Source organism: Heterodontus francisci, chromosome 9 (assembly GCF_036365525.1).
Source record: "Heterodontus francisci isolate sHetFra1 chromosome 9, sHetFra1.hap1, whole genome shotgun sequence".
NCBI classification, from domain to species: Eukaryota; Metazoa; Chordata; class Chondrichthyes; order Heterodontiformes; family Heterodontidae; genus Heterodontus; species Heterodontus francisci.
In genome coordinates this window covers 51,536,759-51,563,075 of record NC_090379.1, presented here as the reverse complement: position 1 = coordinate 51,563,075, position 26,317 = coordinate 51,536,759, and the positions used below count along the sequence as shown (strand labels likewise).

Here is a 26,317-nt window from a genome sequence, read left to right as displayed (position 1 = left end):
AGTTTGTTAGATTACAATTTTATTTCTCCTTTAGGAGTGGAGAATGATGTTTAAGTTAAGATTTCTTTTCAGTCAGAATGTTTTAGTTTCAAGGTCTCCATTAACTGCAGAAACAAGGGAAGCTTGTAGAAAGGCTAAAAACAAAGACAAAAGATTGAGGCATTGTCTGTGCGTGGACATGTATGTCTCATGATTGGTTAAATAGAGGGCATGAGATATATAACTGGATGAATTTTCCTGCAATGTGTTTCTGGATTATAACTATATGGGCTTGGGATAGAGGATTCAACAGTGGGCACCAGGTGGGTGGACAAAGACAAATTGTAGGGAGTATGAGGGACAGTCACAGCTCCACCCAAGGTCCAATGAGGTAACAACTTGTTCCTTGTAAATTGCTGCTCAAATACTGCATGTATTAATTTGTGCTTTAAAAAACTTACCAATACAGACAGCTTTGAACTATTAGAATCACAAAAGATTAACCCAAAGATTATAAAAGATTGTAAGTCAATGGTCAAGATTCATATTTGAACCAACCAAGCTTTGACAGTTAAAGGCAAGAGCAATCTTAACATTAAAATATGAACTCATTTCAATGAAATATCAGCAGCTAGATTTTGAATAAATCAGGCTAAAAAGCACAAGGACTTGAGTGCCAGTGTGTTCAGGTCAGTTACCTTAAAAAAAAACAAAATGCAAAAATGGCAGTTTCCCTTCAAATTAAAACAAAGAATTAAAGCAGTAATTGGTGACTATGCTAGTTTTATCAAGTTAATTTGTGAGCAGCTTTGCCAGTATTTACAAATTTTACCCTAAATATTGCAAGATTCCAGACATTAGTTTGGATTCCCCACCCTTTGATATTTGAATGATTACTGATGACAAAACAGTAAGAAGCATAAATGACTAAATCCATTTAAAATTAAATGGAGGCAAGTAGCCCTAACCTTACCAAGAGTTATAACTTTAATCTGATTCCACTTCCAGTAATACAGAAACAAATACCTGAAATTTCAGTAAATTGTAGTACCATTGGCTGTGAAATACTTTGGGACATTGAGCTCATGAAAGGAATTGTTCGACTAGTGTTATAGTGTTAACGAACAAAATTAATATGAACCCAGTTTAAAAAGACAGTAGCTTGCTATGTAGCTCAGCAGTACACTCTAGTGGCAGGACAAATGTACAGTCCAAAAAGTAGTGACTTACATTTAAGGGGAAGCTAGATAAACATGAAGGAAGGGAGAACAGGTTATGTTGATGGGGTGAGGAGGAGAAAAGGATGGGTAGGAGGCAGCTCATGTGGAGCATAAACATGAATCAGTTTGGTCAATTGGCCTGTTTCTATACTGTACATTTTACATAAATGGCTTTAGTTAAGGTAGATAGAAAGCCACAAGTTCTAAATGCATAGTGTAAATAGTTACATCTGTTTATTAAGCTAGTCATTTATAGATTATAGTCATAAGCAAAAATAAAATTTACAATCCACATAGTCTTCCAAGTGCCAGTTTGGTTCAGTAAGTAGCACTCTTACCTCAGTCAGAACATGGGTTTGAGCCCATTAAGGATATCCAGCATTAATCAGAGGTGTTATCTTTTGGATAGATGCTAAACTTAGGCCCATCTACCTGTTCAGGTGAATGTAAAAGATCCAAGGATGCTAGAGAAAGGATTTCACCCAGTGCCCATCATTCTTTTCTCAAAGTCCTTAATCTCATTTGCTGTTTGTGGGATCTTTGACAACCAGCTGCCATATTTACCTTTACAAACAATTATACTTCAGATTCCATCATTTGTAGTAGAGACAGGGTCATGAGGCACATTTGATCCATTTTATGCCAAAAATGGAAGACCTGCATTTTTAATAACTTTCATTGGGCGTACCAATTAGGCTATGAATAAATGTAAAGCAGATAGTTTTCCTCAAGCAGTCCAAAAAGCAATATATCACAGTGAGAAACTGCAGAAGTCCACCAGAAAAGCAGGAACTTAAGCCAGGACCCAGGTATGGCAAGTCAGACTTGCCTAGAATTCCCAGTCTGCCACTACATACCCCTTACAGGGCCACTGGTTCAAGAGCAGAGACCAAACAAGTTCCTACAGGAATAAAAAGAAATGTGGGAAATACTGAACAGGGCCGGCAGCATCTGTGGAGAGAGAAGCAGAGTTAATGTTTCAGGTCAGTGACCCTTCATCAGAACAGAGAGGCTAGAAATGGAATCGGTTTTAAGCATATAAAGCAGGGGTGGGGCAAGAGATAACTAAAGAGGTGTTGATAGGACAAGGTCACAGAATAACTGACCAGAAGGTCATGGAGCAAAGGCAAACAGTGTTAATGGTTCCTACAGGAACAGCATGTTTGATTAGGTGACTTAACAGAAGTATAGTCCACAAGAACACAGAACAATTAAAAAAAAAAGTTTTAAAAAGACAAAGATAGTCAGCCCCAAGAATACTTTTTTTTTTTTATTAAGGGTTGGGGTAGAGTTTGAAAGAGAAATTCCCAGCTTTCCTCTGCTCAAACAGACCACCATTTGGTAGATAGGTATTCTACATGTGCTCTCTCTGGTATGGATGTCCACCACTGCCATATAAACTGACAATTCCTGGGCAGACACATCAAATGTACTAGAAGACATCTTCTCAAAATAATTCACAGCTATGTATAAATAAGTTTCACAGTACATTACATACAATAACCTGCAGGTTGCCCCCAACAGAAAATCAGGCACTAAAACTAAGCTACTGCACTGGCAGTGCAATATTCTCCATTCACTTGTGAAATTACTTACAAATCTACTGGTAAGTAATGAGTTCAACCAGGACTTGGGTATCCATTTATACCTATAGGCTATTCCCATAGAATGCAGAATTTTAACCACTATGCTGTCAATACAAGAGCCAATTTATGGCTTAATACTGTATGGTGCTTCTGACTATTCAATTTCAAATAGAGTTTTCCCCATCTCTCTGCACCTAGCAGGTAGCTTTGAAAGTTTGCAAAATAAAAGCCAATACCTGGCAGATTAGCAATTCCCTTAATGTGCCTCAACCAATACTTTGCACTAATGCTTGTTTCAAGAGCGGTCACCTAAACAACTTCAGATGTACCAGGTACAGAGCCTTCCATACCTGTTGTGGGGTGGGTGGGGGGGGGTTAGTTTTCAACTTCATAGTAAGGGCAGTGAAGAACTGGAGCAGATGACCCACCTGTTATAGAATGGGTCTGATTCTCCAGATTCAAAATCAATGGGATAAAAAAATAAATTCAACAGGTGGATGTCACGTTAAAATTTACCCCATCTGTCAAAGCACATGTACTCGGGTTAAGAGCAGCAATATAGAGTACTGCAAAAAAAAGTTATACAAAAAAGTTTTATTATACAAATACACAAGTAAATTAAAAACAGTATATTACAATGTAGAATTTCACTTCATTTGTATACTTGCAAAGTGTGATCAAATTAATGCATTTTAAGTGTAAACAATCCTATACAAGTTACAGCCAGTTCACAACTTCTAGATCATCTTCATGGAAAGCAGCCATAGCAGAACACCTGATCATAGGCTTCATTATAACTGGAAAAAGATAAAATAAAATAGTATAAGAAATGTAACACTATACACGAATTACAGGGAATGCAACTGTTGGATATTAGTTAGGAAAACACCATTGATAAATTAGATGTTGCAAATCAAAGCAATCCAAATTATAAAGATGTAGTTTATACAAGCTGTTGTGCAGCAAGATGACTGGAAGCAGTAGCTCATTGGTAACATTTTCCCACACTGCTAGGTAAAGCTAAATGCAGTATTTACTGTCTTCACAAAGGAGAAGTATGATGCAGACATTATTGTAACAGAGGAGGAGTGTGAAATAGTAGATACAATAAGCATAACGAGAGGAATTACTAGATGGTTGGACATCCTTGAAAATGGATAAAATCACCAGGGCTGGATGGCTTGTATCCCAGCTTGTTAGAGCCAGGGAGGAAATAGTGGATGCTCTGAGGATCATCTTCAAATCCTCACTAGATACAGGTGAGGTACCAGAGGATTGGAGGTCTGCAAACATTGCACTATTGTTTAAAAAAGGGTGCGAGGGACAGGCCAAATAATTATAGGCTGGTCAGTCTGATCTCTGGTGGGCAAATTATTAGAATCAATTCTGAGGTAGGATAAACTACCACTTAGTAAGGCACGGATCAGGGATAGTCAGCATGGATTTGTTAAGCGAAGCTCACGTCTTGCTAACTTAATTGTATTTTTTGAGGAAGTAAAAAGGATGATTGATAAGGGTAGTGCAGTGGATGTGGTCTCCGTGGACTTTAGCAAGGCATTTGACAAGGTCCCACATAGCAGACTAGTCAGAAAAATAAAAGCTTATGGGGTACAAGGGAATGTGGCAAGTTGGATCCAAAATTGGCTCAGTGACAGGAAACAAAGGGTGGTGGTGGTCGACAGATGTTTTTGCAAATGGAAAGTGGTCTCCAGTGGCGTTCCACAGGGCTCAATGTTGCGTCCCTTGCTGTTTGTGGTATATATTAGTGATTGGGACTTAAATGTGGGAGGCATGATTGGGAAATTTGCAGATGACAAAAACTGGCCATGTGGTTGATAGCAAAGAGGATAGCTGTAGATTCTAGAAAGATATTAATGGTTTGGCTGAGTGCGTGAGAGTGCCCTGAACATGGCAGGACAGGTAGATAGAGTGGTGAAGGCAGCATATGGAATGCTCTCTTATTGGCTGGGGTACAGAATACAAAAGCAGGGATGTAATGCTGGAACTGTATAAAATGCTGGTTAGGCCACAGCTGGAATATTGCATATAGTTCTGGTCACCACATTCTTCTTCTTTGGCCTCCTTGTCTCGGGAGACAATGGGTAAGCGCCTGGAGGTGGTCACATTACAGGAAGGACATAATTGCTCTGGAGAGTGTAGAGAAGGTTTACAGGAATGTTGCCAGGGCTTGAAAGTTGCTATGAGGAAAGATTGGATAGACTAGGGCTAAAGTAATAATAATTTAAGGTTTAAAAGGTGATTGATAGAAGGAACAAGGAAAACTTGCCCAGGTGGTGGTGAGTGTCTGGAATTCACTGCCCAGACTAGTGGTGGAGGTAGAAACCCTCAACTCATTTAAAAAAAAAGGTACTGGACATGCACCTGAAATGCTGTAACCTTCAAGACAGACAGGGTGCTGCAAGCTGGGATTAGATTGGGGGCAAGCATGTCTGCGCTGGCTGAAAGAAAAGTGGGCTGAATGGCCGCCTTCTGTGCCATAACTTTTCTATGGTTCTATTTACCAGCTGAAGTAGGCAAAGGTTGAACAGAAGCAGGATCCATGTCAGGAGATCAAAAAAGATTCTGAAAAGCCACTGTGAAGAAGTTCCAACAATTATACGATCATGTCAGATGCTATACTGCGATTTCACAATTTGTTTCTGCAAAATGTGCATTTTTATCATTCAAAATCTAGTGGAGAGATCTAAATGTGGTAAAATCCAGGGCTATTATAATTTCAGGCACACCAGTCCATCAAGAATACAAAAGTAATGGAAAAAGGGCAGTATAGATTCACTAGGGATAAGGGGTTAGTTGAGAGTCACGTTTGGACTGGCTTTCTCCTCTTCTCTCTGCCCCCTCCCCAGACAGTTGAGTTTTAAGGAGAACCAGTTATAATTTATTAAGGCAACTGTTGATAGTAGAGGGGCACAAATTTAAAAAGATGCTTAAAGAATAAAGAAAGGGTTTAGAAAGTAATTGGGGGCAGTTAGGATGTGCAGAGGCCATAAACTTTAAGGGCATTATAAACACTTGTTTACATGGGGGATTACTACTAAAGAGTATGGGGAAGCAAGCAGTGATTAGACTAAATGGCTCACAAAACCAACATCAAACACAGACTATGGGCCATTTGAGGTGGACATTCTACAGTTAAAACTCAACAGGAAAAAAAAGACATATCCATTCTGACTTAAATACAAGAATATAATTTCAATTAGGATAGAAAAGATGCAGCTCAATTCTCTATCACTCAATGGATTTGATAATGCACCACTTTCCTTCCTTTTGCAGTAATTGTGTAACTTATGCATATTTTAAGTATGTATGTTATACAATTCATTTGGAAACAGATTTGTAGGCTTCTAGAATGGTTGAAGGCTTATTGCTTTTTATTCATTAGTGGAGCTTCAGGTCATCAAGCTTCACTACATGATTTTTTTTCTATAATGACTGACACAGGAAATCATTTTACATCCAACTTTTATAGGAGAAGTTTGGCTGCTGGTTGGAATTCAGTCTGAATCATCCAAATCTGGACCATCGTGACAGTAACAAGAACTTCCGCAGCAAAAGTATAGGATGAGTAACAGTTATGTCATATGCATCATTGAGACATGAAAGCAGGATACCATCTGTCAAGGTGAACAGAACATTTAAAAATCCATAAGGTTTAACTACATCGAAGATACTGCAAGACTGCTAGTTTCACATTAGAGCATATAGATTCTAAGGTTTATAGAATGCAAGCCACAAGAAAAGATTGAATCAGATTACTCACTCGTCAAATGAACACAGTGAACAGCAAATTCTTGCACAGTGGTTACACACTTTGCTGCAATGTTGGCATATTAAGTGGTCACACTGTGAGCATGACTCCTTGAGATTTGATGGTTTCAGACAGATAAAACAGTTCATGGTTGCTGGCTTGATTGATGCTAGTGAATAAAAATGAGCATGTTAGGCTAAACTACCATATAAACAACAGTTTCAAAAAGCTTAGAACCAAGGTGGATTTTTCAACTCAAGTCAACTCCATCTTATTTTAAATCAAGGCTTACATATTGGCAGAAACAAACTGAATTTTTTTTTTTTTTAAATGCATTTGAATTACAAGCATCAAATTTTGGGTGATTTCCACACTCAGTGGCAGGTTGCTAGTTCAGTAAAGCTGTTGTTAAAAAAAAAGCATCAGGACAGCCACTCCACTCATATTCCAATTGGTTAGATAAGTGGCATGAACAGAAACCCAAGTAGCCTCTTGGTCACAGCATACAACCCAAAAATCACATTGTCACTTCAAATTGGAATTGAAGATAGTGACTCAATGTACAAAAACAGCTTTGTAGCCATCACCTTGAAAACAAATCTTAGCAAGGGGCAGATATTTCTGATAATAGGCTTTAAAAGCTGCATTACTGCTTTAACCACTTCCTGAAAGCTGTTCAACATGCACTATTCACCACATTGCTATGAAATGTTGCAATTGCTGTCAAAGATAGTTTGTAGTACATCAACTTTAGTTCCAGCAACATATCAATTACCTGTATCTGCCCAGCCATTTAACAGGCAAAGCAGCTTCATTATGAGAACAAGAGCAGAAGTACTGCCCATTTCACATTACAGTTCAACAGTTAGCTATAAATCTTCAATATTTCAGGTATTCAAGATAGCAAGTTTTAAACAGCAGCAACTCGACAACTAGAACTGAAATAAATTACAAGTGATTTGTGCAATCAAAATGGAGTTAGATGCAATTTCAGTTTGTTGAATCCATTGGCTTACATGATACTTAGCTTATGCAGTAGCTTGTCTTTACACAATTTGTAATGCAAGTACAACCAAGGAGCTCAGTCACTGTGGCTTCAGAAAATGCATCAAGTTAAATCCATGTCAATCTGGATAGAATATATTTAGTTATACTTTATGGGGCACAAGGTGAACTAAAGACTGGGAGTCCAGGAGCTCAGACTTCCCATCTATTGATGGGGAAGGTGATGCCATTCTCCATTAAGTACAAGCATCTAATTTGATGAAGCCAGATTAATAGGTGTACTGGTAAATTTGTGAATTAGAAATTGGTTGCCCAGAATGGAACATATTTGAAATGAATTGAGCATTGCAGTACAAGGAAGACCAGTTTTATATTTAGTACTGCTTTATTGCCATAATATTGATGTCAGATAATTGAACTACACAAACTTCCTAGTCTTTTTCCCCAAAATTAGGAGCTTAAAATGAAAGCTGTATTTGCTGACAACGCAACCACTAATTGGCACAGTACTGATGCACAAATGCAGCCTCATCGATTGAAATGTCACTGTCGGCACAATCTCAGACAGCTGGCAGTAAGATGGTGCTGCTCAATTTGACAAAAAAATTAAGCTTGAATCCCGTCAATGGCTGCGATCACCACCTCTATCCAAACCCAATAGTACCCCACTCCCTCCTGCCATTTTCTCTTTGCTGTTCCCTCTGGCAACTGTCCGCCCACCACTTGCTCCCAGCCCAGCCTTGCTGCTCACCTCCCTACCTCCCCCGGTCACCCAGTCACACCTCGGCTGCTTGCTCCCCGCTGCACCGGCCGGAGAAGCAGCAGGGTGGGAAGAGTGGCTGAAGCAGCGAGGTGGGATGGAGTGATGGATAGTTGGGCGCAGGAAACTGAAAGCAGCAATATGGGGGGGGGGGGAGGGAGAAAAAAAAAAGAGAAAAAAAAGAGAGTAGTGGGGTGATGGCAAGAGGGAACAGGATACTGGAGAAAGAGAAATGGAGGCAGCATTCAGGGCCATTACGTCTGACATTGTTGCATGGTGACGTCAGCGCATGCATTCATACTTGTAACCCAAATGTTCAGACACACATGACATTTGTGATTGCTCTGCATATGCGGTGTTGTCAGGAGAAACTCTAAAATGAAACAGTAGAGTAATCCAACATTTTTAGGAGGTACTAATTTATCAAGTTACACTAGAGAAAAGTCAAACACCTATATCTGTATATTTGTTAATATGGAAACAAATGCTGCTCAAGTTTTATGGATCAGGGATGAACCATTATTCTAGCAACTAAATGGTTAAAATTTCTAGGGTGGGCAGTGAAGGGAGTTGCTTTTATATATTAAAATAAATTTAACCCATGAAACAAAGCACTGGTATAAACCCCAAGCTACAGAAAACCTAAGCAACCACCCTACATAGCTCAGAACATCCTTTGACACACTTAACACTTAAATAGCTAATTCTAAAGATTTATTTCTAAGAGGTCTACAAAGATAATTTAATATACTCCAGTAACTAGTCAAGAATCCAACAGAACGCACACAAACATCACAGCATAAAATTAATGGATTAAATTTACATTGAGTAAACTTACATCTGTATGAATATAGTGACCCCTTTACAAGTTGTCCATTATGCCCTAGAAAGGTTTGCCCATGGAGTAATTCATGTCCTTCACATCCATTACAAACATCTGGTTCCTTTAGGCAGTTATCTTCAATAGGTTTGGACATAGGAACCAATGTACAATTCTCTTCTGAATTACCAGTCCACATGTATCCCATAAAAGCTTGGGCACCATTAAACAGCAAGCTTTTAGTTTTCTCTGAAAAAAAAAAGTTGGTGAAAGAGAAACTCATATTGGAATGATTCAAAAACAATTTATTTACACTAAAAACATTTGCCACAGGACTACCATCGCTGCCAGGAAAATTCAAACTATGCAACTAGTGGAGTAGGTGATCACTGCACATACATGAACAGAAAATATCCTTCCAAACAAATGCAGGTGGGGGAGAACACAGGAAGGAAGAGGAAACATGACAGTACACATCATCCTACTGGTCCCCCTCCAAAAAAGGTAGCTGGCTTATATTGTACATATTTTAAGTTGATGTCAAGAGAACACAACTATGCCATGCAAGAAAACAGCCACCAATTCGATGCCTTTAATCAGACATCTGGCCCATTAAAACAAGATTTCGTGCTCAATCAAAACCAGTGAAATGCAGATTCTGATCTGCTTCAGATCGAACAGCACCACTTTATCACAAAAAAAAAACAAGTTAGCTGAAGCCAGTGAGCTTAATGAAGTTCTGATGAAAGGTCAATGACCTGAAACATGAACACACTCTCCACAGATGCTGTCGGACCTGAATATTTCAGCACTTTGTATTTTAGTGCAAATTTTGGAGATTGGGAGCATACGGTGATATTTTGTACAAATTACAATGCATGTCCCTACAATAAAAATGCTTCACTGGTGTTCAATAGTGGACCTCTCCAACAGAAACAGTTCAGAGCAGACTTATGGGAGAGGAGTATAGAAAGTGTAGGGAGTACTTAAAAATTAGAAGACCGAAGAGGAGGCATGAAAAATCACTGGCAGACAAGATAAAGGAAAATCTCAAGGCGTTTTATAAGTATGTTAGGGGCAAGAGGAGAACCAGGGAAAAAGCGGGGCCCATTAGGGATCAAAGAGGCAATCGGTGTGTGCAGCCGGAGGACATAGGTGAGGTTTTGAACGATTACTTTTCATCCGTGTTCACTATGGAGAAGGACGATGTAGGTGTCGCGATCAGGGAAGAGGATTGTGATATACTTGATTAAATTAGCATTGAAAAGGAGGAAGTATTAGCAGGCTTAAAAGGGGATAAATCCCCAGGCCCAGATGAGATGTATCCCAGGCTGCGAGAGGCAAGGGAGGAGACAGCAGGGACCTGGAAAAAATTTTCAGATCCTCTCTGGCCACATGAGGTACCAAAGGATTGGAGGACAGCGAATGTGGTACCATTATTCAAAGGTAGCAGGGATAAACTAGGTAATTACAGGCCGGTGAATCTATCAGTAGTAGGGAAGTTATTGGAAAAAATTCTGACAGGATTAATCTCCACTTGGGGAGGCAGGGATTAATCAGGGATAGTTAGCATGGCTTTGTCAGGGGGAGATTGTGTCGAACAAATTCGATTTAACTTTTCAAGGAGTTGATTCGAGGTGTAGATGAGGGTAAAGCAGTTGATTTAGTCTACATGGACTTCAGTAAGGCTTTTGATAAGGTCCTGAATGGGTGATTGGCTAAGAAAGTAAAAGCCCATGGGATCCAGGGTAATTTGGCAAATTGGATTCGAAATTGGCTTAGTGGAAGGAGGCAGGTGATGGTAGAGGGTTGTTTTTGTGAATGGAGGCCTGTGATCAGTGGGATACCACAGGGATCAGTGCTGCGACCCTTACTGTTTGTAGTATACATTAACGATTTAGACATGAATATAGGACATATCAGCAAGTTCACAGACGATATGAAAATTGGTGGTGTCGTAAGTAGTGAGGAGGAAAGCCTTAGACTACAGGACGATATAGATGGGCTGGTAAGATGGGCAGAGCAGTGGCAAATGGAGTTTAATCCTTAGAAGTGGGAGGTGATGCACTTTGGGAGGTCTAACAAGGCAACAGAATACACAATGGATGGTAGAACCCTAGGAAGTACAGAGGGTCAGAGGGAACTTGGGGTGCTTGTCCATAGATCACTGAAGGCAGCAGCATAGGTAGATAAGGTGGTTAGGAAGGCATACGGGATACTTGGCTTTATTAGCCGCAGCACAGAATCCAAGAGCAGGGAGGTTATGATGGAGCTGTATAAAGCACTAGTTATGCCACAGCTGGAGTACTGTATATAATGCTGGTCACCACACTACATGAAGGATGTGATTGCAATGGAGGGTGGAGAGCAGAATCACCAGGATGTTGCCTAGGCTGGAGCATTTCAGTTATGAAGACAGACTGGGTAGGCTGGGGTTGTTTTCCTTGGAGCAGAGAAGGCTGAGGGCGTACCTGATTGAGGTATACAAAATTATGAGGGGCATTGATAGAATAGATAGGAAGAAACTTTTTCCCTTAGCAGAGAGGTCAATAACCAGGGGGCAAAGATTCAAGGTGAGGGGCAGGAGGTTTAGAGAGGAGAGTTGAGGAGAAATGTTTTCACCCAGAGGGTGGTTGAAATCTGAAACGCACTGCCTGAAGGGGTGGTAGAGGCAGGAACACTCACGACATTCAACAAGTATTTGGATGAGCACTTGAAACGCCAAAACATACAAGGCTACAGGCCAAGTGCGGGTAATGGGATTAGTTAGGACAGGTGCTTGATGGTTGGTGCAGGTGTGCTGGGCCGAAGGGCCTGTTTCTGTGCTGCAAAACTATGACTGACTTCTGTTTTGAGCACGATTAAAAGAAAAACTGAATCTATTAGCAGCCACCAGGAAAGTTTCCTAGAATCTCAAATATTAGGCCTTCCAGACAGCAAACACGTATTGCATCTGATAGAAAAGCCAACTGCAGCAAGGGAAAAACCATAAGATTGGTTCAAATTAAACAACCAAATGTGTCACCTTCATAAAGTTACACTCAAAAGTAGCAAGCTGTTTTGATGTTGCACTTATAAATGCCTTCACGGAAGGAAAAGATTTAAGGGGGAAGGGTTTGGCGATGAAATTACTGTCCAGTCACCCTAGAACTGGATGAACAAAAGTTCAGAAACTCAGCCTAACTTATACTGGACCTTGCAATTCCTGCACCACGTGGTAACTTCAGGACACTTGATGTGTCCTGGGAAAACTGTGCAAGTGTCTCAATCTGCTTGAGGGGCAGTTGGAGTCACATGGAGCATCAGAGAGGCTGAGAGCTTCCTGGATTGTACATTCTAGAAGGTGGTCACCCCACAGGCAGAGAGCAAAGGCCTACTCAGGTCAAGAAGAACCCAACCCAACCAGTGGACCCAGCCCAAGTCCCTCCAATTTTGCCCTGCACCCAAGCCTAGCCTGACCCCACCCCGACTTGACCATCCCTTTAATTACCTTCCGACTCTGAACCTGTGTGTGCATGATGACGTCATAGAGACATCACTCACTCACTGCACAGACTCAGTTTCCCTACTTGACATCCCAGACTCCCAGCTCAAGTAAGTTTAAATTTTAATACTTACCAGCAGAGCACTTACCGTGTGTGTCCAGCCTGATCCAGCCCAATCCCGAAAGCCAGACCCGGAAGAGGGGCCTGACCTGACTCAGACAGGCCTTTCGAAGGAACTGCAGGAGTCGATAGGGTGTGTGCCACTCTCAAACTAGTACTCAGCTTTGGAGACTGCTGGGAGTGATCACACTTTGAAGGAGTGCAGACCAGACCATGAAACCAATTGGCAAGGGACGGCACAGGAGGGAACAAAGCAGAAATGCAGTCTTGAGTTTCTAAAGTTGGCAGACAGACAGGCATTTCTATAACTGTCATCATGAGTACTGCATGGTGTGTTACCTCCCTGGTGCCAGGGTAAAGGACACCAGAGGGTGCAGAATATTCTAAAGGGGAAAGGACATGAGCCAGAAGTTGTGGTACATGTTGGTACCAATGATAGAGGAAGCAAGTGTTGAGGTTGTACGGTCAAACTTTCAGGAGCTAGGGAAGTTGTTAAAAAGTAGGATCTCGAAGGTAGCAATCTCTAGATTACTGCTGGTACCATATGCCAGTGATAGTAGAAATAGGGAGGATCAATGTGTGCCTTGAGGCATAGTGCAGGGAGGTCTTCAGATTCCTGGGACATGGGGCCAGTTCTGAAGCAGGAGGCACCTATTCAAAACAGACAGGTTGCACCTCTACAGGACTGGGACCAATGCTCTTGTGGAGAGGTTCACTAAAAATCAGCACCACCATATAGAAGTAGAAAAGAGGAATAAGGTGCATAAAAGGAGTACGTGTTGAATAATACTAGAGAAGGAAGTAGTACCATATTAGAACATAGAACAGCACAGCACAGCACCTTCGGCCCACAATGTTGTGCCGAACCTTTAACCTACTCTAAGATCAAACTAACTACCTACCCTTCATTCTACTATCATCCATCTATCTATCCAAGAGTCGCTTAAATGTCCCTAATGTATCTGCTTCTACCACCACTGCTGGCAGCGCATTCCACGCACCCACCACTGTGTAAAGAACCTACCTCTGACATCTCCCCAAAACCTCCCTCCAATCACCTTAAAATTATGCCCCCTGGTGATAGCCCTTTCCACCCTGCGAAAAAGTCTGACTATCCACTATCTATGCCTCTCATCATCTTGTACCCCTCTATCAAGTCACCTCTCATCCTTCTTCGTTCCAATGAGAAAAGCCCTAGCTCCCTCAATCTTTCTTCGTAGGACATGCCCTCCAGTCCAGGCAGCATCCTGGTAAATCTCCTCTGCACCCTCTCTAAAGCTTCCACATCCTTCCTATAATGAGGCGACCAGAACTGAACACAATATTCCAAGTGCGGTCGAACCAGGGCCTTATAGAGCTGTAGCATAACCTCGCGGCTCTTAAACTCAATCCCCCTGTTAATGAAAGCCAACACACCATACGCCTTCTTAACAACCCTATCAACTTGGGTGGCAACTTTGAGCGATCTATGGACATGGACCCCAACATCCCTCTGTTCCTCCACACTACCAAGAATCCTGTCTTTCAGCCTGTATTCCGCATTCTAATTCGACCTTCCAAAATGAATCACTTCACACTTTTCCAGGTTGAACTCCATCTGCCACTTCTCAGCCCAGCTCTGCATCCTGTCAATGCCCTGTTGCAATCAACAACAGCCTTCCACACTATCCACAACTCCAGCAACCTTCGTGTCATCAGCAAACTTGCTAACCCAGCCTTCCACTTCCTCATCCAAGTCATTTATAAAAATCACAAAGAGCAGAGGTCCCAGAACAGATCCCTGCAGAACACCACTGGTCACCAAGCTCCATGCTGAATACTTTCCATCTACTGCCAGCCAATTTTGTATCCAGACAGCCAACTCCCCCTGTATCCCATGCCTCCTCACTTTCTGAATGAGCCTACCATGGGGAACCTTATCAAACATCTTGCTAAAATCCATATATACCACATCCACTGCTCTTCCTTCATCAATGTGTTTTGTCACAACTTCAAAGAATTCAATAAGGCTTGTGAGGCATGACCTGCCCCTCACAAAGCTATGCTGTCTCTAATCAAACTATGCTTTTCCAAATAATCATAAATCCTGTCTCTCAGAATCCTCTCCAATAATTTGCCCACTATCGACATAAGACTGACTGGTCTGTAATTCCCAGGGTTATCCCTATTCCCTTTCTTGAACAAGGGAACAACATTTGCCACCCACCAATCATCTGGTACTACTCCAGTGGACAGTGAGGACGCAAAGATCAACGCCAAAGGCGCAGCAATCTCTTCCCTCGCTTCCCGTAATATCCTTGGGTATATCCCGTCTGGCCCCGGGGACTTATCTGTCCTCATATCATTCAAAATTTCCAGCACATCCTCCCTCTTAACCTCAATCTGTTCGAGCATATCAGCCTGTTCCACGTTGTCCTCACAAACGACCAGGTCCCTCCCACTAGTGAATACTGAAGCAAAGTATTCATTTAGGACCGCCCCTATCTCCTCCGACTCCAGGTACAAGTTCCCTCCACTATCCCTGATCGGCCCTACCCTCACTCTGGCCATCCTCTTGTTCCTCACATAAGTGTAGAACGCCTCGGGATTTTCCTTAATCCTACCCGCCAAGACTTTTTCATGTCCCCTTCTCGCTCTCCTAAGTCCATTCTTCAGTTCCTTCCTGGCTACCTTGTAACCCTCTAGAGCCCTGTCTGATCCTTGCTTCCTCAACCTTAAGTAAGCTTCCTTCTTCCTCTTGACTAGATGTTCCACATCTCGTCATCCAAGGTTCCTTCACCCTACCATCCCTTCCTTGCCTCATCGGGACAAACCTATCCAGCAGTTGCAGCAAGTGCTCCCGAAACAACCTCCACATTTCTGTCGTGCATTTCCCTGAGAACATCTGTTTCCAGTTTATGCTCCCCAGTTCCTGCCTAATAGCATTGTAATTCGCCCTCCCCCAATTAAATATTTTCCCATCCCGTCTGCTCCTGCCCCTCTCCAGGACTATAGTAAAGGTCAGGGAGTTGTGATCACTATCACCGAAATGCTCTGCCACCTGGCCTGGTTCGTTGCCAAGCACCAAGTCCAACATAGCCTCCCCTCTAGTCAGCCTATCTACATATTGAGTCAGGAAACCTTCCTGGACGCACCTGACAAAAACTGCTCCAAACTATTTGCACTAAGGAGGTTCCAATCAAGATTAGGGAAGTTGAAGTCACCCATGACAACAACCCTGTTACTTCTGCACCTTTCCAAAATCTGCCTCCCAATCTGTTCCTCCGTGTCTCTGTTGCTATTGGGGGGGGGGGGGGGGAAAAAGGAGGAGATCTATAGAAAACTCCCAAAGTGACTGCTCCTTTCTGTTTGACTTCCATCCATACTGACTCAGTAGACAAACCCTCCTCGATGACCTCCCTTTCTGCAGCTGTGATACTATCCCTGATTAGCAATGCCACTCCCCCACCTCTTACCTCTCTCCCTATTCCTTTTGAAACATCTAAACCCCGGAACATCCAACATCCATTCCTGCCCGTGATATCCACATCTCCGTAATGGCCACAACATCGTCGCTCCAAGTACTGATCCATGCTCTAAGTTCATCACGCTTATTTCTGACACTTCTTGCGTTAAAATAGACACACTTCAACCCGTCATACTGGCTGCAACTTTGTCGTGTCAATTGTCTAACCTTCCTCACAGACTCTCTGCACTTTGTCTGCTATCTGTTGAACAGGTGGATACAAAGGACTATGAAGAATACAAAGACAGCTTTACAAGGCATGGATGCAAATACAGTATGGTGAATAAGGTTGATGAGCTATAAGCACAAATACGGTGTGGGAGTATGATGTAGCGGCAATAACAAATGTGGCTTAAAAAATGGTGAGGATTGTATCCTTGAATGTTAAGCACCCAAAGTGTTCAGAAGAGATAGGCAAGGAGAAAAGTGCAGTGGCAGTACTCATTAGGGAAGACAGTGTCATTTTGGAAAGGGAGGATGTCCGAGGGGAGAAAAACAGAATCTATTTGGTTAAAGTGAAGACAAAAAAGGTTATATAAATCACTACCGGGGTACGCTATAGGCCTCCAAATAGAGAGATGGAGCAAATCTTCAGGGAAAATCAGATGTGCAAGAACTATATAGAATGGTGATATTGGGGGACTTTATCCCAAACATTTGAGTAATTAATGTTACAGTAAAAAGGAATCTCAAATGCATTCAGGAGAACTTCCTTGACCAGTAGATTCAGTCAAACAAGGAAGGAGGCATTGCTGGATTTGGTGCTGGGGAATGAGGTGGGCCAAGTGAACCATGTGTATGTGGGAGTACACTTGGGCAAGAGTGAACATTGTATTGCAAGGTTTAGATTAGTATTGGAGATAAGCAAGGAATAATCTAAAGTAGAATGTCTCAATTGAAAGAAAGAAAGAGAGGGCCAACTTCAATGGGATGAGAGGGGATTCAGCCAGGGTAAAATGGAACCAAAAATCAACAGGAGACACAGTAACAGAACAATGGGTGATCTTTAAGGAGATGTTGTTTCAGGCAGGGGAAAGCAAAGGCAGGGCTTCTTGGATGACTAGGGAGATAGAGAATACGATAAAACCAAAAAGGCAGTATGATGCATGTCAAGTGAAGAACAAAGCCAAATATAATAAGTTGAGGGGAAGCAAAAGAAAGAGGAAAATAAATCTGGCAGAGAGAATGAGAATACAACGGCAGTTAACATAAAAGGGAACCCAAAAATCTTCTATGGGTATGTCAACCAGTAAGTGATAAGTGGGGTGGGGCCTATTAGGGACAAGTGATAAATGCTCAGAGGCACAGTGCAAGGCTAGAATACTTGGAGTATTTTGTATCACTGTTTACTCGTCACATGGCGAGCCTCTTTAAATAGTGTCCAAATCACACGCAGCTTTCACAGTGCTGACTGCGACACCGACCACTCCCTGGTGTGCAGCAAGGTTAGTCTCAAACCAAAGAAGCTGCATCACTCCAAGAAGGGCTGCCCGCACATCAACACTAGCAGAATTTCTTATCCACAGCTGTTACACAAGTTTCTAAATTCACTTGAAAAAGCCCTTCAAAAACACTCCTATGGGGGATGCAGAAACCAAGTGGGCCCACATCAGAGATGCCATCTATGACTCAGCAATGACCACCTATGGCAAACGTGTGAAGCAGAATGCAGACTGGTTTCAATCTCACTTTGAAGAGCTGGAACCTGTCATAGCTGCCAAGTGCTATGGATGTTAAACTACAAGAAAGCCCCCAGCAAGTTAACATCCATAGCACTTAAAGGAGCCAGAAGTGCCGCACAAACAGCCAGGTGCTACGCAAATGACTACTGGCAACACCTATGCAGTCACATTCAGCTGGCCTCCAACACTGGAAACATCAGAGGAATGTATAACGGCATGGAGAGCTTTTGGACCAATCAAGATCGCCCCCCCCTCAAATCTAAATCAGGGACACAATCACTGACCAACGCAAGCTGGGTGGAGCACTACCTAGAACTGTACTCCAGGGAAAATGTCAGACAGCTCTCAATGCAGCCCAGTCTCTGCCAGTCATGGATCAGCTGGACGTACAGCCAACAAAATCGGAACTCAGTGATGCCATTGATTCTCTAGCCAGCGGAAAAGCCCTTGGGAAGGACGGCATTACCCCTGAAACAAGCAAGAGTGCCAAGCCTGCTATTCTTTCAGCACTCCATGAATTGCTTTGCTTGTGCTGGGACAAGGGAGCAGTACCACAGAACACGCACGATGCCAATACCACCACCCTTTATAAGAAAAAGGGTGACTACAACAACTACCGTGGAATCTCCCTGCTCAGCATAGTGGAGAAAGTCTTCGCTCGAGTCGCTTTAAACAGGCTCCAGAAGCTGGCTGAGCGTGTCTACCCTGAGGCACAGTATGGCTTTCAAGCAGAGAGATCCACCATTGACATGCTGTTCTCCCTTCGCCAGCTACAGGAGAAATGCCACAAACAGATGCCCCTCTACAGCAGACATGGTCTCTTCAGACTACTAGAAAAAGTCAGATGTCCAAAGCTACGAAGTATCACCTCATTCCATGACAATGTGAAAGGCACAATTCAGCACAGTGGCACCTCATCAGACCCCTTTCCTATCTTGAGTGGTGTGAAACAGGGTTGTGGGCTGTGTTCTCACACCTACAGTGTTTGGGATCTTCTCCCTGCTACTCTCACATGCGTTCAAGTCTTAAGGAATTTTCCTCCACACAAGATCAGGTAGCAGGTTGTTCAACCTTGCCAGTCTTAAAGTGAAGACCAAAGTACGAAAAGTCCTCACCAGGGAACTCCTCTTTGCTGACGATGCTGCATTAACATCCCACACTGAAGAGTGTCTAGAGACTCAGACAGGATTGCGGCTGCCTGCAACAAATTTGGCCTAACCATCAGCCTCAAGAAAATGATCATGGGACAGGATGTCAGAAATGCTCCATCCATCATCAGCGACCAAGCTCTGGAAGTGGTTCAAGAGTTCACCTACCTAGGCTCAACTATCACCAGTAACCTGTCTCTCGATGCAGACAACAAGCGCATGGGAAAGGCTTCCACTGCTATGTCCAGACTGGCCAAGAGTGTGGGAAAATGGCACACTGACACGAAACACAAAAGTCAGAGTGCATCAAGCCTGTGACCTCAGTACCTTGCTCTGCAGCAGCGAGGCCTGGACAACGTATGTCAGCCAAGAGCGACGTCTCAATTCATTCCATCTCCGCTGCCTCCAGAGAATCCTTGGCATCAGGTGGCAGGACTGTATCTCCAACGCAGAAGTCCTCGAGGCGGCCAACACCCTACTGAGCCAGAGGCGCTTGAGATGGCTTGGCCATGTGAGCTGCATGGAAGACGGCAGGATCCCCAAGGACACATTGTACAGCAAGCGTGTCACTGGTATCAGACCCACCAGCCGTCCATGTCTCCGCTTTAAAGAAGTCTGCAAACGCAGCATGAAGTCCTGTGACATTGATCACAAGTCATGGGAGTCAGTTGCCAGTGATCGCCAGAGCTGGCGGGCAGCCATAAAGGCGGGCTAAAATGTGGCGAGTCAAAGAGACTTAGTTGGCAGGAAAAAAAATAGACAGAAGCGCAAGGGGAGAGCCAACCGTGCAACAGCCCTGACAGCCAATTTTATCTGCAGCACCTGTGGAAGAGTCTGTCACTCTAGAATTGGCCTTTATAGCCACTCCAGGCACTGCTTCACAAACCACTGACCACCTCCAAGCACTTACCCATTGTCTCAAGACAAGGAGGCCAAATAAGTTGTTTACTAAGGAAGAGGAGGCTGATGAAAACATTGGGAGCAGAGATGGTAGAGGTAATGGATAGGTGAAAACTGATGGGATGTACTGGAAATGTTGGATATGCTTAAGAGTCAATAAGTCACCTTGCATCTCAGGTTGCTAAGGGAAGTGGGAGTGGAGATAGCAGAAGAGCTGCCATAATCTTCTGATGTTCCCTCGGTACAAGGGAGGTGCAAATTGTAGTGTGGCAAATGTGACACCCTTGTTCAAGAAAGACTGTAAGGATATTCCAAATAACTATCGGCCAGACAGCTTAAGATCAGTGCTGGATAATGTTGCAGACAAATAAAATCAGGAAGAAAAAGAAAAATCAGGCACATGGAGAGGTTTGAGTTAAAGAGAAACAGCGTGGATTTTGCAGATCGAGTAATCCAATTGAATTTTTGATGAAGCAACAGGAGGTTGATGAAGGGAATGCAGTCGATGTTGTCTATATGGATTTTAAGAAAGCATTTGGCAAGTACCACACAAGGCTAATTAACAAAATGGAGGCTCATGGAATAGGAGGGTCAGTGTCAGCTTGGATTAAAAAAAAAATCAGCTTAAGGACAGAAAACAGCAAGTTGAAGTAAATGGATGTTTTTCCAGACTGGAGGACGGGAGCGTGGTGTTCATCAGGGGTCAGTGCTGGCCCTATTGCTATTTTTGCTACATACAAAGTGACAGATACTGGAGTAGAGTAAAATTTCAAAATTTGCAGATGGTAGCAAACTTGGAGGTGTGACTAACAGATAATACCAAATCAACTGCAGGACAGAGAGCTAGAAGAATGGAATTGAAGAGGTAGTGCATTTTGGCAGAAGGGACAGGGAGAAACAATAGATACTTAATCACAGAATTGTTATAGTGCAGAAGGCAACTTTTCAGTCCATCGTGTCTGCACCGGCTCTCCAAAAGAGCAATTAACTTATTGCCATTCCCCTGCCTTCTCCATGTAACCCTGCACATTCTTCCTTTTCATACAACTGTCTAATTCCCTTTTGAATGCTTCAATTGAACTGCCTTCACCACATTCTCAGACAGCACATTCCAGACCTTAACCACTCGCTGCATGAAAGTTCTCCCCTCATATCACTTTTGCTCTCTTACCTGTTACTTTATATCCAAGCCCTCTTGTTCTCAATCCTCATGAGTGGGAACAGTATCTTCCCATTTACTCTGTATAGACCCCTCATGATTTTAAATATCTCGATCAAATCACCTCAGCCTTCTCTCCTCCAAAGAGGAAAAAAAAAAAAAAAGAGTCCCAACTTCTCCAATCTATCTTCATAACTAAAGTTCTTCATCCCTGGAAGCATTCTAGGTGAATCTTTTCTGCACACAAATTGTGCCAATATCTTTCCTAAAGTGCACTGCCCAGAACTGGACACAATAGCCCTGTACACCAAGGTCTAGGTCATTAATATATCAGGAAAAGCACGGGTCCCAACACGGACACCAGGGGAAATACCACTACAAATCTTCCTCCATCCCAAAAAACATCTATTAACCACTACTGTTTCCGGTCACTCAACCAATTCTGTATCCATGTTGCTACCGTCACTTTTATTCCACGAGCTGTAACTTTGATACAGTGCCACACAACAGACTTGAGAAAACACCTTTTGAAAGTCCATGTACACCACATCAACTGCATTGCCCTCATTAACCCTCTTCCCTCAAAAAATGCCAACAAGTTAGTTCAACATGATTTTCCCTCAAATCCTTTCTGGCTTTCTTTAACTTGCATTTGACCATGTGACTTAATTTTGTCCTGAATTCTTCTTTCCAGAAGTTTGCCCATGGCACAGTTCTAAAGATTGTGCAGAGACAGAGGGACCTGGTGGTTCATATGCACAGATCCTTGAAGGTGGCAGGACATAGAGTAGTTAAAGCATATGGGTTCTTGGGGTTCATAAAGAGGTACTGAGTAGGAACATAGGTGCAGGAATAGGCCACTCAGCCCTTCGATTCTGCTCCACCATTTGCTAAGATTATGGCTGATCTGGTTGTGGTTTCAACTCCACTTTCTGTCTGCTCCCCATAACTCTTGACTATCAACTCAGCCTTGATTAAATTCAATGACCCAGCCTCCACTGCTTTCTGGAGCAGAGAATTCCACAGACTAATGACCCACTGAGGAAAAAAATTCTCATCATCTTAAAAGGGAGACCTCAAACTGTCCTAGTTCTGGTCTCCCCCACAAGAGGAAACATCTTCAGTGCACTGACTTTTTAGGTGAAGTCTCAATTTCCAGAACAAATGTTTTAGGGTGAGATGGTGGCAGTGGCATTGTCACTGAACTAGTAATCCAGAGGTCCAGGCCAATGCCCTGGGGACTGGTTCAAATCCCAGCAAGGCAGCTGGTGGAATTTAAATTCAATTAATTCTGCTCAATTAATTGATAAAAATCTGGAATTGAATTGAAAGATAGTTTCATGGCACTATTACTGAGACTATCGATTGTTGTAAAAATCCATCTGGTTCACTAGTTTCCTTTAGGGAAGGAAATCTGCCACTTTACCTAGTCTGGCCTACATGCGACTCCAGACCCACAACAATGTGGTTGACTTACCTGCTATCTGAAATAGCCTTGCAAGCCACTCAGTAGTCAAGGGGAATTATGGATGGGCAATAAATGCTGGCTTTGCCAGCAACACCCACATCCCATGAAAGAATTTTTAAAAAATGGGTATAGGCCCAATTTGTTCAACCTAAAGACAAATCCTTCATCCAGAATTAGTTGAGTGAACCTTGTCTGAAATGCTATCATTTTTCAAATAGTGTCCAAAACTGTACACAGTAACCCAGATGTGGTCTCACCAAGGTCCTGTATAGCTGCAGTAAAAAACTTCCCTACTTTTATAGTCTATTCCCCTTGCAATAAATGCCAACATTCCATTTGCCTTTGTAAATCACATGTCATACCTGCATACTAACTTTTTGCGATTAATGTACCAAGACACCCAGATCCCTTTGTACCTTCGAGTTCTGCAACATCTCTCCATTTAAATAGTATACAGCTTTTCTATTCTTCCTGCCAAAGTGGACATGTTCACTTATCCCACATTATACTTCATCTGCCAAATTTTTGCCTGCTGACTTCACCCATCTATACCCCTTTGTAGACTCTTTACCTCCTCTTGACAACTTACTTTTCTTCAGGTCTTGGTGTCACTGGCAAATTAAGCTACCATACATTCAGCCCCTTCATCCAAGTCATTGATATAAATTGTAAATAGTTGAGGCCCCAATTACAGCTTGCCAACCTGAAATAAAACATTTATCGCTGCTCTCTGCTTCATGTTAGCTAACCATTCCTTTATCCATGCTAATATATTACCCACTACACCATGTGCTCTTATCTTGTGTAGTAATCTTTGAGGACAAAAGCAGAGAAGTTACATGAACCTTTATAAACTCTGCTTAGGCCACAAAATACTGCACCCAGTTCGAGGCAAGTTTTTTTTTTATACAGAGGGTGGCGAGTGCCTGGAACTTGCTGCCAGGGGAGGTGGTGGAAGCAGATACGATAGCGACGTTTAAGAGACATCTTGACAAATATATGAATAGGAAGGGAATAGGGGATAGAGGGATATGGGCCCCGGAAGTGCAGAAGGTGTTAGTTTCGGCAGGCATCAAGATCGGTGCAGGCTTGGAGGGCCGAATGGCCTGTTCCTGTGCTGTACTGATCTTTGTTCTAGTCACCACACTTTAGGAAGGATGAGAGGATCTTTAAGACAGTGTAGAGGAGATTTACTAGAATGGTTCCAGGGATGAGGGATTTTAGCTACAAGGTTAGGTTGGAGAAGACGGGGCTTGTTCTCAGAGCGAGAGAGTTTGATAGGAGATTTGCTAGAGGTGTACAAGATTATGGCAGGTTGGGATAAGGAAATATTGCTCCCAATAGCTGATGGTACAAGGACTAGGGGACACAGATTTAAAGGTTTTGGGCAAGAGATGCAGGAAGGACAAGAGGAAGATTTTCTTTTAAGACACTAGGTGGTAACTCACTGCCTACGAGGGTGGTGGAAAGGAATGATTTCAGAAAAGCAAACTGGAGAAGTACTTGAGGAAAATAAATTTGCAGGGCTATGGGGATAGAGCAAGGAAATGGACTGACTGGATTACTCTGGAGTGCAGACATGGACTTGATGGGCCAAATGTCCACCTTCTGTACCATGATGACTATGGACATAATGTACAGCCCTAGCATAAACTATTAGCAGACTAGAGGTCATCTCATACTTAAAACAGATCACAAACTGTCTCCAGTTTTTACTACACTAGTCCAAGGTGTTTTCAATGGTCATCTGTATTATATTTCCTAATCTTGGCTCACTCTTACCTCTGAATTTTTAGGGTACTTCAGTTAGTGAGCTATTCATTTGTAGCTTCACTTAAAGTCCTTTTGTTGTAGAGCTCTATTGGGAATACACACTAGAAAAAAAGTCTGTTCTTAAAAGCTGTTGAGTCCAGAGAACTAAAATGACATGAAGGAGGCAAAGGCATCCATGAAGCATCAACTTTCCATACCAGGGGGACAAAACTGCATTGTAGGAAACTGCAGTAGCACAAAGGCTTAAAAAAAAAACTGGCTACATTACTAAGCACAAAGGCCAGAATTTGTTATAGGAGCATCTGCCATTATTAGGGCAAACCTACATTTTAAAATTTTAGCATGGCATGTTGCTGAAATGAGTGTTAACAGTTCATCTTGACATTAATTTTTTGGATTTCCACACTGCACTTCACATCTGTTGTCATATGAAGCTGCTGTAGCATTTCAACACAAGTAACAGGGAGTCCTATCAGCATTATTGACAGCAAATTACATGATGCAGATCTTGCAGTAACAATGCAAACAGCACTCAAAATTGTAAATCAGAACTTCCAGCCACAACACCTGCAGTTAAACAATCAGGAATTTACTGCAGAGATGTCCTGCTCCTCCAGAATCTGCACAAGAATGGTTTCTCACCAAGAGACCCAGCACAGAAATACATGGGACAGCATGAAATCGCTGTACTTGTGATAGATACACATTAAACTCCAGAAAAAGATGGGGCTGTCCATTCTAGTTCAAGTAAACTTAACAGCACAAGTCTTCATGACTGTCAAAAAAACCCTCCAGCGCTGAAAGTTAACTTTTACAGGTGTGAACGCTGTCAGTTTTCACTTATTGTCGAGATTTTAAAAACTTTCACTGTCATTTCTCACTCAAGCTTACATTTCTTTCCGTACATAATTTGGCATTGAATGAAATATGCTGGTTCAGACACGGCATAGTTTAGCAAGGATTCTTCAATCTGACCGGTTGAAGAGACTCTGTTGTTCCCCCTGTTCACAAGCCGCTGTAGAGCGAAGGGCACCAAAATGCCTCTCTAATTACAGCAAGTTCCAGTGCAAAGTCCCTGCCGACTGCAAAATCCAGCCCACTAGTGTTTCATACTTTCCTCATGGAGGAAAAATCCAAGTTACGTTCAGTTTAGTACCAAACCTAGCATCCGGGTCAGCGGTCTGTTAGCGGGCGAATAGCAGAGCTATTAAAAATCACAGACCTGAAACGTGAACTTCGCTTCTCTCTCCAGATGCTGCCAGACTAGAGTATTTCCAGCATCTGCAGTATTTCGCTTTTATTTTATTGTTGAATTCTTTAGTGGCCAGTTAACAGCAGCAAGGAGACGGCACACAAGCATCCATTATACTGTACCTTTCCCAGAGCCTGTTGCAGGGAAACCCTGACCGCGGGCTCAAACGCTCCTACTGGGCTTAACGGTGGCCTGGAATGCGCGGTCCATCCCCGCGGTCCGCTCCCCAGGCCTCGGCCTGCCGCTCACTCACCGTACACCTCTCGCTTGTATTTCGCCCCAAACACTCCCTCGCTCAGCTCTTTCTGGGTAACGTGGATCTTCCACTGCAGCGGCGCCGTGTCACCGAAAGGACTAACTCTCTTCGTCATCCCGAACCGGCTAAATCGCGCTACCAAGCAACCACTTCCCGCGCGCAAAACCCTGACCTGTGACCCCCGTGTCGCGAGAGATTTTAAAGAATGCTGCTCACATGATTCCGGGCTGCTGCGCGAGAAGGGGCGGAGTTTGTGTCACTTTTCCCCGCCCACATGTCACGTGTTATCCGCTCTGCTGTTGGCTGCTGTTGTTGCCATTTCAGTCCGTACATCTGGCTCAACAAACTAACTGTATTCCACATACGATCTGGATGAGGGTTTTAAAACAGGGAAATTACTAGCTTTACATTTTTTTAAAATTAGGGAATT

The 26,317-nt window shown here is 42.8% G+C and overlaps 1 protein-coding gene across 1 annotated transcript; it reads right to left on the bottom strand.

Moving 5' to 3' along the window:
• Nucleotides 1–3,364: 3,364 nt before the first annotated feature.
• siva1 (SIVA1, apoptosis-inducing factor) lies at nt 3,365–26,092 on the bottom strand. Its single transcript, XM_068039040.1, has 4 exons — nt 25,885–26,092; nt 9,158–9,388; nt 6,567–6,723; nt 3,365–3,582 (listed from the first exon to the last, which is right to left on the bottom strand). Exons 1-4 carry the CDS (start codon nt 26,000–26,002, stop codon nt 3,534–3,536), a joined length of 555 nt encoding a protein of 184 aa, XP_067895141.1. The 5' UTR covers nt 26,003–26,092; the 3' UTR covers nt 3,365–3,533.
• Between the last annotated feature and the right edge of the window lie 225 nt (nt 26,093–26,317).

What these genes read in the sequence shown, in the direction of transcription:
- siva1 (XM_068039040.1), bottom strand. Translation starts at nt 26,002, where the DNA reads ATGACGAAGAGAGTTAGTCCTTTCGGTGACACGGCGCCGCTGCAGTGG. An exon ending in ATACAAGCGAGAGGTGTACG is followed by an intron (nt 9,389 to 25,884) that starts GTGAGTGAGCGG and finishes TTTTTTTTTCAG; the next exon opens with AGAAAACTAAAAGCTTGCTG. An exon ending in GTCACTATATTCATACAGAT is followed by an intron (nt 6,724 to 9,157) that starts GTAAGTTTACTC and finishes TTTATTCACTAG; the next exon opens with CATCAATCAAGCCAGCAACC.